The 15375-nt window shown below is 35.7% G+C and overlaps 1 protein-coding gene across 5 annotated transcripts in view; it reads right to left on the bottom strand.

The window, feature by feature from the left end:
* Nucleotides 1-15375, bottom strand: part of LOC127852880 (uncharacterized) — a 240960-nt gene that overhangs the window by 209312 nt on the left and 16273 nt on the right. For all 5 annotated transcript variants that reach the window (XM_052386909.1, XM_052386908.1, XM_052386907.1 and 2 more), the window contains exons 2-4: nt 2119-2181; nt 1072-1117; nt 308-764 (exon numbers count right to left, since the gene is read on the bottom strand). In XM_052386909.1, coding sequence (XP_052242869.1) covers nt 308-642 — 335 coding nt within the window. In that variant the 5' untranslated portion in view covers nt 643-764; nt 1072-1117; nt 2119-2181. The remainder of the gene's footprint in view (nt 1-307; nt 765-1071; nt 1118-2118; nt 2182-15375) is intronic.

Here is a 15375-nt window from a genome sequence, read left to right as displayed (position 1 = left end):
CATGAAGTTTCATGATCCTAGGCGTATGCGTTCTTAAGTTATCATCCGGAAACCAATTTACTATTTCGGGTCACCGTGACCTTGACCTTTGACCTAGTGACCTCAAAATCAATAGGGGTCATCTGCGAGTCATGATCAATCTACCTATGAAGTTTCATGATCCTAGGCGTATGCGTTCTTGAGTTATCATCCGGAAACCACCTGGTGGATGGACCGACCGACCGACATGAGCAAAGCAATATACCCCCTCTTCTTCGAAGGGGGGCATAATTATTAATAACTAAAGGAATATAAATGTGTGAGATACCTGTGAATTGTTCCAACACATGCAGAGCAGCACAGCTGACCGTGGTCATGGCAAAACTGTGTCAATGATTCATCCGCATGCACCTCACACTTCCTGAGAAAATCTTCCACCGCCTTAGAAACTGGCCATTTCTTAATATCCTCCCTTCCACATGTCATATGTTTTGTAAACAACTGACTATGCAGGATAACACATTTTTTACAATAAAACCTTAAACATTGTTCACAATAAATGTCTGCAGATTCCGTAAGATTCTGCTCTAAACAACATGTGCAAGAAAAGTCTTCAACCATACGCAAACGTTTTGGAACTGAAGACAATGAACCTGTTGCCATTTTGTTACTGTTTATAATGTTAAAACCTTTTTGTTCATATCGTTCAAGTATATTTCTTGTGAAATATGAAAACAATAAAGCTAGTTCCAGAAGTTTATCAACCTTAGAAGTTAAAATTAACACTAAAACACGGATAAATTCAAACACAAGATGCACAATAAAACTTTTCAACCAAAGGCCAACGTTTCACAACATTAGACAATGAACCTGTCGCCAATTTTGATACTCTAGTGTATGAAGTTTTACATGTTAAAGTACATGTAGTTAAAGTATAATACTGTAAAAATAGTCTATAATACTGTAACCCGGATGGCTACGGCTGTGTTGTATCCCAATAAACAAGACATCATAAATAAGATAGTTCACAGTTCACTACATTTAATAATGTAGGAATGCTTTTCAGTCCATAATGAAATAAAATGTACATACAGACGAGAATTCAAATAGCAGCTAATCCTTCAGTACAAATCAGGATCTGAAATATATAAAACAATAAAATACTAAACAATAAAACAACAGTTCTGTTCAAGTGGCCTTAACATTTGTTTATATGACTCAACTACGCATATAAGATTTAGGTACAACAATGACAACAATACATGTGTAAGAATTATTACACAAAACGCAGCATCAAAAAATCTTAAAAACAAGGGCTGTTTGTAAAACATGCATTTCCCCCTATACGGGCTGTCAGTTGTAGTGGCAGCCATAGTGTGAATACGTTCTTTGGCACTGTCACCTTGACCTTTGACCTAGTGACCTGAAAATCAATAGGGGTCATTTAAGAGTCATGATCAATGTATCTATGAAGTTTCATGACTCTAGGCAGTTTTTTTTTATGAAATATTCGGCGTTATTCGGCCCCATTCCCCCATCTCTAGAGTATATATTTTTCCCCCAAATATTGGAAAAATTCCCCTCTCGGAAGTGTTATTAAATTTTAATCACTACCTCATTTAAATACGTCTTTCGTTACGAATTTTATTTATTTACTATAATTTTCCTGAACTGCCACATCCGCGTGTTTACTTTCTTTTAGCCTTTACTCCTTTACCGCAAACAGTATGTAGTTAACTATCACGACTTTCGCTTTACGACATCTACCGCAAACCGTACTTATTCCACCATGTCGCACAACAGCAAACGCTATCAGAACAAGGGCTGTTTGTAAAACATGCATGCCCCCCATATGGGCTCTCCGTTGTAGTGACAGCCATTGTGTGAATATGTTTTTTGTCACTGTGACCTTGACCTTTGATTTAGTGACCTGAAAATCTATAGGGGTCATCTGTAAGTCATGATCAATCTACCTATCAAGTTTCATGATCCTAGGCCCAAGCGTTCTTGAGTTATCATCCGGAAACCTCCTGGTGGACGGACCGACCGACATGTGCAAAGCAATATATCCCCTCTTCTTCGAAGGGGGGCATAAAAATATATCATTCAACACATTGATACAATGTCTACAATTCTTACCAATTTATGGAATCGAGTCCCTGTCTCTTTCACTTCAGTCTCTCCTCTTTTAACCTGCCGGTGCTGTAAATTCGAGCATGCAAACAGATAACAGTTTCAACTGAGTGTATAAGTTGCTTTCTTAACGTGAATTTATTAATTTGCTGCCATTCGCGAAATCACGTGATTTGAACATTAAAAATTTTCAAACCATAGGCGCTGGATGTCAATGACAATGTTTTTTGTTTTTTTAAATTTATTTGTTGTTTAGCTACCCGTTGTTTAATATAATGCCAGTGTTTTTTATGGCAATTTCGGGGCCGATATTCGGCTCCATTCCCCTAAAAAAAAAAGGTATATATTTTTCCCCTATTTTGTAGAAAAAATCTCCTCCAGAAGTTTTAAAAAAACAAAAAAAAAATTATTTTTTTTTCAGAAAGAACTGTCTTATGATACATATATCTCATTTTTTTTTCATAAACAACTTACAAAGTATATAAATATAATATTATAATGATTTTGAATTATCATAAAGAGTTAAATTAGTTTTTCCCAAATCAGTTGTCACTTTTCACATGAATCCAGTGTTCTCCGGAAGCACCGGCGGCCGGCGATTTCGCCGGTTACTAACAATCTAGGCGCCGGCTACTTTTCTCAAAAATATACATTCAAAACGCCACAAAAACGCCTGTGTTAATACAAATTTTGACGCCATACTTTCGCTTTTGTGTTTAAACAAACTAGCTCGAAGTTAATATTCTAATGCGCATTATTTTCGCGCAGAGACAAGCACGGATAAATGATCGATAGTTCGTATCTTTACGTAACAGTTTTTCACCGCTTTATTGCACGCTCGTTTAGGGCGGATATTTACGAACACAGGTATTTTTAGCTAACTACAGTAAGTTTACGGCTGGCTAATTTAACCTTCGACTGGTCATTTTCCAATTAATGCGCTGTATTTAAAGCGTTTGTTTGAAATAGTTGTTTAGAAGCAGACGTCACGATGCCTTCACCTAAAAAAAGACTTACACAGTGCCAAGTAGACACAAGTCAAAGAACCCTCGCAGATTTTTGTAGGCGAATTCAAGGTAGAATGAAAAATCCATAAATAGACCCATTATATATACGATCAAAACTTATTAGTTGATGTGAGAAATCATTTATAACTCAGCAGAAATCATTTATAACTCAGCACCTTGCATGTAATCGGTAGACTTTGTAATGTTCTTCTGCATTCATTAACGGCTGCTATGTGGAGTTGCTTTGTTTATACCAGTACAAAATCGGTCATATTTATAAAGATGATTGTATGAGATACTTGTGTCGGACACGTTTGATATATAACGCGCTTTTTTTTTCAAATTAATACTGTGTATTAGCAATGGATAATTGTACACGCCTTTGTATAAAGAATAGTTATGAATTTGAATATAAGCGTGCACACCAAGCCCTTGACCTAGCGCATGACTCTGACTCTAACTCTGATTCAGATTGTTGAAATAAAAAAAGTTGCAATTAAAATGCATTTTTTAAATTTTAGAGATTTCAAATAAATATTTCATTTTCTATGACAAATGCTTTATTAATTTCATAAAAAAAACACCCTAAAATGCGCCAGATCGGCATTTCACTCCATTAATTCATTTTTTCCCCATACCCCCCTGAACGGAGGGGATACCCTTCCCGAACCTACCCCGCTCGCCGCTTCGCGGCTTGTGAACACGGCATGCCGTGTGCATTATCGCCGGCTACTCTGTTACTATCGCTGGCTACTCCGTTTTTTACGGAGAACACTGTGAATCTCATTTTTTCCTAAAATGGCCAGGGAAAGGCCTGATGTATCTATATTGTGTCAACATTTGTTGATAAAAACATTCCAATTTGCTCCATTTTATTGATAAAAAATGCTCAAATTTGCCATTTTATCGATTAAAAAAATTCCAATTAGACTGAAATTGGCTAGGAAAACTGAGACTGTGCATGACGGCTGAACTGTCTGAAACTAATGTTGAAACAATCATTGATATGTATTTAAGAAAAAGGACAGAGACATTCAGCTGTGAATATTGCATTCATACATACAGTTCAACCCCTACTTCCGGTCACCCCTCATCGCCGGTCGCCCCGTGTAGGCAGCCGGTGTGTGCCACGACTGTCGATAAACACTCTATAAGGCACCCCTCTTAAGCGGTAACCCCATTTCTCCGGCCAGCGGCCAGCTATTTTGCATCCCAAATGTTAAATTTCCCCCATATGAGTGGTCTCGCGCGAGTAAGTCAGTCATGTACATTGGCAAAATTACACCGACGCAACGGCGATAAAATCGATACTTACTTCCAGACTGCGGTTTAGGCTCTCTAGTACTGAAGCGTGTTGTGTAATAAACATTTTGACAGCCAGTTTGCAAATTGCAATTAATTAGCGGCAGATTATCGGGTTATCGGGTTAAAAGCAATATGGGACCGTTTGATCTTTTTGTTTCCGCAATTATTACGGTATTCTCATTTGGGAATTAAACAAAGCATTTATATTTGTTTTTATATTTGCAATTATTTCAATATATTAATTCTGATAAAACCCTTTACGCGGCGAAAAAATGTTTTTTTTATAATTTATGCATGAAAAGCACGATTGCCAGGAGGATTACACCGGGTTGCTATAATCAGTCTCTAAAGTAACTGGAGGAGATCACTGTCGGGACCAATTCGCGCGGTAGGTATTACAAAGCCATAAAACTGCAATAAACCAATTAAATTATCGATTGATAGTGACACGGGAGTTATTCACGCATAACTGATTCACAACTGTTCCAATCTTAAGTGCATTGGGACCATACAACGCGCATTGTGTAAACAATGAATAATGAGAATGATTCTTTTTCATTCACTTGATTCTGATGATGATATTGATGATGATTAGAAAGATGAATATTATTTTTTTGAATGAACATTTTGTTTTATAGCTGATTTTAGAAAGAAAGAAATACTAGTACAATTATTTTAAGTCTACATTGTTTAGTATATGTACACATAATTACCATTTTGTTTATACCAAAATTGAACAGTTGGCCATGCACTCATCAACTCCAGACTCCCTATGACCCAACCCCCTCTTAAGAGGCCACCTCGCTTAAGCAGCCAATTCGGCCGTTTCCCTTGACTGGCTGCTTAAGAGGGGTTGGACTGTGCATGTGTATTCATATGATAAATATCATTACATAAAAAAGACTGAATTTGTAATTTTCCCCTTTTCCTAAATAACGACACGTTTTTCCCCTTTGGACGGGCCCCGCCACCATTCCCCTATAAGTGAAAAAAAACACTGAATGCATACACATACTAAATTAATAAAAATCTTCTGACAAAACGTCTTCTTAAAAAAAAGATAGTTCGACTATGTACATAGCTGGATTGGCACCAATCGACCGCCCCAGGTTTTAACTAGTGGTTTTTACCGGTTAAAACCGCCCCGTTCAATACTCTTGAAGTGGTCATTACTGGTCAATACTGGTTGATTGAACTTTACCCCCAATTTTGATTAATATCACAAGCTTAATTAAACAAGATTGATAATACAAATTAAACAGACATGTTGCCAATAATGTCTTTAGCTATTAATGCCCACTATTTTATAAATGATGTTCATGCAATTTGTTGGCCAATCTCTCAAAATTTTGCAAATTAGTCAAAGTTGCAGTTGGCCAATTGGATTTTTCTGGTCGATTGAACTTTAATTTTTTTTTATAATGAATGTTCAGATAATACTGTGCTTGATTCAACAAGAATGACAATATGACAATATTGATGTGCACTATCAAAAGTATATTCAATGTTTTTGAGATTTAAATAGGTTGGGGCACCAAAAACTGATAATAGGGCTTTAAATGGCACCTTTTTGACACGACCCTTACCTGTCATGTATTCTTGCCTAGATTTCTTTGAATTCTTTTTAAACAAAATAGTGAAACAATATTTTATTTTCCATCGATATAAAAAAAAGAAATAATTATTAAAATAACTAAATAATTGAAGAGTCTTGAGTACACCCACAATTGTAAAAACATATTTTTTGGCACAATAAAGAACTTTGATTGCTTATTCATTTGAAGACCAATTGAACTTATAAATATGAAAGGAGAAAAAAACTTCTTAATACAGAAAAGAGACAAGTTAGATGTTACTATTAAATTAAAAGCAAGTTATATCTCCTTTTGTTTGAGTGATATGAAATACAGTACACTCCACGCGTTTTCCCCAATTTCCCTCCATACGACGCGTGCAGTAACGCCGTGGAGATTAAGGAAATTTCGCGATACGCGGCGTTTGCATGATTTTGGACACCGCGTTGAACGATCGGCAAAATCGATAAGCCGAGGCGGCGGCCCTCGGCGTTGGCAACGCGGCGAAACTCCGTGTTTAACGAGATTACGATTAATTTAACTTTGTTTGACTTCCTGATTTTCACATAAAATTACATTTAATACAAGTATATATATATATTTATTTATATGTATATATAATATACCATTAAATAACAACCAAGATAGATCGATCCCCACGTGGTTGTAGAAGTAGTTGTATAGAAAACTCGTTGATTTATGACAAACAAATCGTCGTCTTTAAACTCATACTTACCAATTAATATAATCACAGTTTGCAACATTGTTTTTATTTTGATAATTTAATTCAAAGTTTTCATGTACGCAGGTTTTTTTCTATACTGAACATGTAAACAAATGACCGAGGACCCTATTAAAAGTCTCGGAAATATGTGTGAAAGGGAAAGCTGCTTCCTGTCTGAACGCATAACTTACTCTAGTAAACACGTTCAACAATGCATAAAAAAAAGGAATGGTTTTAATTGTCGGAACAAAGTCAATTCTCTGCTCACTAATGCATTTATTTTATCTTTGTAGGTAGGTTATTCCATTGATTGTTAAAAGAAGGTGGTAACTATTGAGTTGATGTTGCCTTAAATATTCACAGTTGTATTCTAGTTGCGTCGACATTCAAAACAATGTTTACCAGTAATTATGGACCAAATCGGCAGAGTGACATTTACACATGTTTATCCATTTTGTTTAAACAACACATACTCCAAACACTTTATCCAGTTCCGTCCAGATGTTCTCTTTAATCAGTATACAATACAATAACTGTTTCAATAATTACTATACTAAAATACCGTAACGATAAAGATATGTGAATTGAAATTAATTTGGAGGAAATATAAATTATTCGAGATATAATTGTGTTAAAAAATACCAAAGAAACTGTTAACCGAAATCAACAGAATTCAGTGTTCTCTGCACTACAAAGTTTGTATCAAAAAATCAATACACACACGCTTTACACGCTTTTCACGCATAAACCTTGAACTTGTACATTGCATCATATTTTCGCGCGCTTTTGTCGGGAAATATATATGATGACTGTATATTGGAAGCATTTGTAAACGTCGTGTTAACATAAAAAATCGGAAGCGTGTTTCGGATTACAAACAATTATTCTCATTTGGAAATTAAACGGAACATTTATTCTGGTGTTATAAGTGTTATGAATTAAATATTAATTGGTCAAAACGCTTTACCTGTCGTATATTCATTCATATTATCGACGTACCTGTGAATAAAAACATATATGAATTGTTTATACAATTATCTCTACTTTTATAAGCCACAGTATTTAAACAATTTTTAATGACAATGTTTTTCATTTGTTTGGCATGCCCAGTAGCACACTGCTAACGCGGTGTTGCGCAGCGGTCGCTGATAAGAACGGAAATTGTCTGCATTTACCGACTAGGCAAAAGTAATACACGCCGCGGGTATAGCGAACTCGGCGGAACGCCGCGTTTTACCTCGCTAACAAACTCCGCGTTTACACTCGCTAGCAGGAAAAAAAACGCGGCGTTAGCGCGTTTTTTGAGGAAAACGCATGGAGTGTACTGTAGCCTAAGGGCAGATTTGCTTCATTGTCAAACTCAGAGAAATAACACAGCATGCATTTTATTACCAATTTAGGCTTAGGGGCCAGATTTAGTGCGTCATTATGCGTTATTAAATCGCTGTCAACCCGCTCGCTTATTGAAATGCGCGAGCAGGCCGGGAACCTCGCTCTTTCTCTATTTACTTTCAGTTTCAACAGAAACATCCATAGGATATGTGATCAATCCTTGTAACTATTGTTTCTCACAATTAATGGGGCAATCAACAAAAGATATTGTAAATTGCATACACATGAACATGGGTGAAAGTTGAAAATTTTCTAAAACCTGAAAATTTTGCTGGGGGTCTTGGGGCCGCTAGGGCCCCCAGGTAGGTCCAGGGCAAAGCCCTGGTGGGGGGGCCTGGGGGGCGAAGCCCCCCGAAGCTGCAGGAATTTAGCTTTTTGGAAACCATTTTTAGTAAGGAAAAAGTACTTCTCATGATACTTCAAAAGACCATCTAGTGATACCAAAATTACATTAATTTTGAAATGTAACAGAAAATTTTTACCAAAAGTTGAAATTCCTTGTCTCTGGGAATGCTTCTTTGGTCTTAATGTTTTAAGTCATCAGATGCAGATGAACTAAACTGAGTATATAGGAAGAAATTAGTTTTGACATGACATTTTCATATTTTGTGTTCTATAAAGTTCCCTAAATGACTAAGCGGAATAAACCCATTATTCCTTTTAAAAGTTTATGTCTGGTCAAATTAGAAAGCATCAACAGAGGACAATAATTAATTGCAAAAACAATATGCTCATATTGAAAAGATAAGCACTATGACAAAACATTCGTTATTAGAAGTTGCCAGATAAAAATGTGTTCAGAAAAATAAGTTAAGGTATTTTATTCAAATAAGCCCTCTATGGCAAAATTGCTTTCACAAATTTGCACTTCTATAATTTTATGATTTGTACAAGCATCAGCAGATCGTAATTGGTGATTACAAAAATAACAATTTCATTTTAAATTATTAGAAAACATTTCTTAATTCCACTGCTACAGGAATACATAAGTGAATATATATGCAGTAATGTGTTAAATAAGTTTGATTCTTTTCCATCTTCCTCGTTCACTGCCGCCAGTTGCTGAATCTATACTTTTCCTTTTCTGATTAATGTTTTTCTGCGTCCGTCTCATCAAATTTGCTAGTTGCTTTGCTCTTTTAGCCTTCAAGAGGTTTACAGATTTGTCAAGTTGTTCTCTTCGTTTTGCTTCTTCATGTTCCTTCTTTTCTTTTAAGTAACCTTGATAACTAGCGTATGCATAAATGCAGCTTTTGGCCATACTGTTGGTTACTTTCAATTTTACGCTTCGGACTTTCTTCCTTTTCAAGGCAGTCTTCACTATAGCAACAGCCTCATAGTTCTTGACTGTTAATTTTGTTCGATCTTTTTCCACAATGTCATCCATGATATTGAATGTGGATTCAATCAATGGCCCAGAAAACACTGTAAGTAGTGATGCCACAAGTTTTTTCAGAAAAGGAAATCGTTCTTTATCAAAAGATTTAAGTCCAAAAACTTTAGTCCAATACCCATTATCTATCCTATCATCCTGATTGAAGTTGCGTCCTATTTCCTTAATGTCTCTATCAACATGAAATATGAAATGTTACTGTGTAACTGTAAAGACTCAGTATTGTTTTATTGTTCAAAATCATAATAACATATCATTGATTATTTCGAACTTAATATATATTTCACAAATTAGTTTCCCATTTAACGTAATAACTTTCAGCGTTTAGATTATGAGCAGATATTTTTGTATTCACATGTTAGTGCTATTGATGTGAAAATTCGTTAAAATCTTGAACGCAGAAATTCATTATATGGTCAAAATAATTGTAACTTGCTCTCAAATAATCAAAAACGCTTTCGCCATTATGCATGAAACACGTGAATTTACCAACACTCGCATCGCTCGCTATTCGACTGTTATATACATATACGTAAATCACGAGATACCCGAGGAATATTTTCTGCATTCTGGAAAAACGTCATATCTAATAACACTCAGCAGATAATCGAAAGTAATTGTGTATTTAATATGTCCAATTACACTTTTTAATAACCCAGGGTGAGTGCGTAATATTATTATAATCAAACAATGAATGAAATCTTTACTCAGATAAGATCTATGTATTAACGAAACGATTATGCATAAATTGTGTGACAGTTGTGAATAAATCAACGAAACCACACCTTTATCCAATCAAAAAATATACCATGTGAAGGTGAACAATAGCGATTGGTTAAAGGCGTATCCAACGATAGAGTAATTATTTTTGATTGGTCAGAAGTAGTTTGTAGCAGAACCGTTGTGCATATCATTAACGGATAAATATTTTACGCGTGACGCAATAAAGACAAATGATTAAATTTTCAGGAATACAGATTGCTTGATTTTTTGTGTTGCAATTAATAAATACCTGATCTGGTTTGTTTGAATGCATTGCGGGCGGGTTTTATCGAGGTACTTGAACTGGCGCCTGCTATCTATAGGGTGCCTACCCCCCCCCCCCCCCCCCCCAGAATTTCTCAACGGATTTACGCGATTTGGAAAAATGACCTCGGCGGCCATCCAAAAACCGGAATTCCGGGTTAACCCGGAAAACTTTCACCCATGCATGAATCATTCCTTACCAATTCGTCTGCCATGGTGATTTCCAGAAAAAAATCAGCACGTCAAAAATCAAATCTGGCGCCCACAGTGTTAAGTGGCTGTTATTATGTATAAAGAGCGAGGTTCCCGGCCTGTGCCCGCATATCAATAAGGGAGCGGGATGACAGCGATTTAATTATTAATGACGCACTTCCGTTGCTTTAGAAAGTAGCGAGTGATTTACCTTGTCAATATCTATACATACATAGTCGAACTATCCTTTTTTTAAGAAGACGTTTTGTTGGAAGATTTTTATTAATAGACAAGTTAATTGTTATTGTTTACATTTGGGATTTTCCGCGCATGCGCACTGACTGGTTGGCAGAAACACTAGTTACAGTCACGTAAAACATGTATAAAGGGCTTTTGTTTAGTCAATTAAACGATAAAAAATCCGAAATAAACACTACAACTCTTAAACAATAGTGCAAATATATCATATTTTGTACCAATAAATGTATATTCATATATATAATTTCCTCTTTATAAAATACAAATTACTTATTAGCATGAGAGTAAACGTGGTCGGAAGACTAAATACTGACAATACCACACAACAAAACAATAAATTAGCCGTATTCTTTTGTAAAGTAAGACTTTAAACAAGATGTGTTTGTGAAACACCAATGTCCCCCTATATGATGTTTGACATTGTAAGATGACCTTGACCTTGTGAAGGATGACCTTGATCTTGACCTTTCACCACTCAAAATGTGCAGCTCCATGAGATACACATGCATGCCAAATATCAAGTTGCTATCTTCAATATTGCAAAAGTATTCATAAAATAAGCGATTTGGGCCACATATATCTGACCTCTGACCTTGAAGGATGACCTTGACCTTTCACCACTCAAAATGAGCAGCTCCATGAGATGCACATGCATGCCAAATATCAAGTTGCTATCTTCAATATCGCAAAAGTATTCATAAAATGAGCGATTTTGGCCACATATATTTGACCTCTGACCTTGAAGGATGACCTTGACCTTTCACCACTCAAAATGTGCAGCTTCATGAGATACACATGCATGCCAAATATGAAGTTGCTATCTTCAATATAGCAAAAGTTATTGCAAAATGTTAAAGTTGGCGCAAACAGACAGACAGACAGACCAACAGACAGGGCAAAAACAATATGTCCCCCACTACTATAGTGGGGGACATAAAAATGATATTTCAAAAACTTATAAAACATATATTAATTTGATTATAACTATAAACGGTGTGGATATTGTAATTGTTCATCAGCGATCAAAAGTGTATTATAAGAGGCGCATTTAATCAATTATAAAACAAAGCCATAAAAACGGAATACATTACAATCGTTAAATGTTGTGTTTATTTTCTTTTCCATAGAATGAATTTCCGTTTCGTTTCCATTGAATTACAATATTAATAAATTTTAATATACAAATGGAAATAAAACCTGCATCTTGTGCAAATTGAACTGTCTTTGCATGTATATTGAAATCTCTTAACAAGTAATAAGGAGTGATGCATGTAACAATCTAGCATTTTATGATATATATATATATTTATTTAATTTATTTTACGCAAATATTGTTTATCCATTGAGATTGCTTGGTTTCATGATAGTGTTACGTGCACTGCAAGGACGTACAATCTTTGCACTAAATTGCCGAGTTGACATTTGCCGGTACCCGTGTTAAATACATCAATTGTGTAGCAGTAATATTGCACAATATTTGAAATTTAAAGGTATAAAGCACTGTATTATTATGATTAAACTGGCTAACATATAGATACACATGTTCCCGTTAATCCGTTCCGGACAAATATCTCCTTTTTTTAATATGTTAAATTATTTATTAAAGCAAATGCTACGTATTTTCGCTTAAATATTTGGCTTGCTCAATATGACTACTCAATATGCCAAGAGATGACAAGGAGGTATCATAAAGTCCGCCACATGTGGTCTATGCAGGTCCCTATGTTATTGACACCGGCATGTTTTCTGTGTAATTGTCTGGGCAGTCTCCGATCATAACGAGATAATATGCTTGTGACAAACAACGGTGCAATTGAACACGGTTAGAAATGCTGAAACAAAAGTGTCAAATTTGGTGTGCACCATTAAATTAAACAATTAGATTTATGAATTTATTTGTTGTGTAACAATGTAAGTTTGTACAGATATATTAAGGTTAAAATCAGTTACTATATGTTGCGAACAAAAAGCGATCTATTTGTTGTATGTTTTCATCCTTATTTGTGTTCTTTCATTAAATTTAATTTATTCTAAAAGAATTTCTATTCCTGAAATATTGCATCTTAAATGGACGTGAAGATGCGTTTAGTAGAGATTTTTGTGGTAACCAATGATACAGAGCTCGTAGATTGTGTTCCACTCCAGAGCTCGATTTTAGTTATAACAAATAATAACAACAATATAATCGTTCCAAAAATGAATTTCCACGCATGCTTACAATGCATGTTTTATTCAGACATAAATAGTAACATTATATTTGATACAGTTCATGATTATCAATAAAAACGATGATTATGTCAACCTTCTCTATATGCGCTTATATGAATTCCACCTCTTTTTGCCAACCAGCGGGCGGAGTCTAAACTTTGCAGGTGCGTGTGACGTCACGCGTTAACTCGTCTATTCAGACTCCTTAAAAAGTAGGGCACGGCTCTTTGCCGATGATACGGTGGTCTACCTCACCATTAATAAAGAAAATGATTGTTACACACTCCAAAATGACCTACACAAAATAGAACAAGGGACAAAATTGTCACAAAACCAGTTTTTCATTGTGAAAAAAAATCTGATAAAGGGAGAAAACTCAAACTGAACTTTTGAAATGACCCAAAAAAATTAACCCCCTTTGTAAGTTTTTTTTTTAAATCTATTTTTAGTCTTGGCGACCTTGACATTGGAGATATTGACGTGATTCTTTCGTGGGACACACCGTCCCATGATGGTGAACAAATGTGCCAAATGATTTTAAAATCTCACAATGAATGACATAGTTATGGCCAGGACAAGCTCATTTATGGCCATTTTTGACCTTTGAACTCAAAGTGTGACCTTGACCTTGGAGATATCGACGTAATTATTTCGCGCGACACACCGTCCAATGATGGTGAACAAATGTGCCAAATGATTTTAAAATCTGACGATGAACGACATAGTTATGGCTCGGACAAGCTCATTTATGGCCATTTTTGACCTTTGAACTCAAAGTGTGACCTTGACCTTGGAGATATCGACGTAATTATTTCGCGCGACACACCGTCCAATGATGGTGAACAAATGTGCCAAATGATTTTAAAATCTGACAATGAACGACATAGTTATGGCCCGGACAAGCTTAGCCCGCCAGCAAGCCAGCCAGCCCGCCCGCATTCGCCAATCTAATAACCAGTTTTTTCCTTCGGAAAACCTGGTTAAATATCTGGGACTAACTATAAGCAATAATCTCAACTGGAAAACGCATATAAATAACATAACATCTAAAGCTACTAACACATTAAAATCTATCAAGAGAAATGTCAAAACAAATAACAAACAAATAAAAGAAACAGCATACAAAACATATTTCAGACCGCAACCGGAATATTGTTCCTCAATTTGGCATCCTTAGCAGAAAAATCTAACATATCAAATAGAAAGAGTGCAAAGATCAGCAGCCCGTTATGTGTTAAATGACTACCATTACACCAGTAGCGTTTCACATATGATAAAGACACTAAACTGGCAAACTCTAGAACAGAGAAGAACAAGGGACAAAATTGTCACAAAACCAGGTTTTCATTGTGAAAAAAAATCTGATAAAGGGAGAAAACTCAAACTGAACTTTTGAAATGACCAAAAAAAATTAACCCCCTTTGTAATTTTTTTTTTTTAAATCTATTTTTAGTCGTGGCGACCTTGACATTGGAGATATTGACGTGATTCTTTCGTGGGACACACCGTCCCATGATGGTGAACAAATGTGCCAAATGATTTTAAAATCTCACAATGAATGACATAGTTATGGCCAGGACAAGCTCATTTATGGCCATTTTTGACCTTTGAACTCAAGGTGTGACCTTGACCTTGGAGATATCGACGTAATTATTTCGCGCGACACACCGTCCAATGATGGTGAACAAATGTGCCAAATGATTTTAAAATCTGACGATGAACGACATAGTTATGGCTCGGACAAGCTCATTTATGGCCATTTTTGACCTTTGAACTCAAAGTGTGACCTTGACCTTGGAGATATCGACGTAATTATTTCGCGCGACACACCGTCCAATGATGGTGAACAAATGTGCCAAATGATTTTAAAATCTGACAATGAACGACATAGTTATGGCCCGGACAAGCTTAGCCCGCCAGCAAGCCAGCCAGCCCGCCCGCATTCGCCAATCTAATAACCAGTTTTTTCCTTCGGAAAACCTGGTTAAATATCTGGGACTAACTATAAGCAATAATCTCAACTGGAAAACGCATATAAATAACATAACATCTAAAGCTACTAACACATTAAAATCTATCAAGAGAAATGTCAAAACAAATAACAAACAAATAAAAGAAACAGCATACAAAACATATTTCAGACCGCAACCGGAATATTGTTCCTCAATTTGGCATCCTTAGCAG

This window comes from Dreissena polymorpha, chromosome 12 (genome assembly GCF_020536995.1).
Source record: "Dreissena polymorpha isolate Duluth1 chromosome 12, UMN_Dpol_1.0, whole genome shotgun sequence".
NCBI lineage: Eukaryota > Metazoa > Mollusca > Bivalvia > Myida > Dreissenidae > Dreissena > Dreissena polymorpha.
The sequence above is the reverse complement of the archived record's forward strand: the minus strand, read 5'-3'. Positions and strand labels throughout refer to the sequence as shown.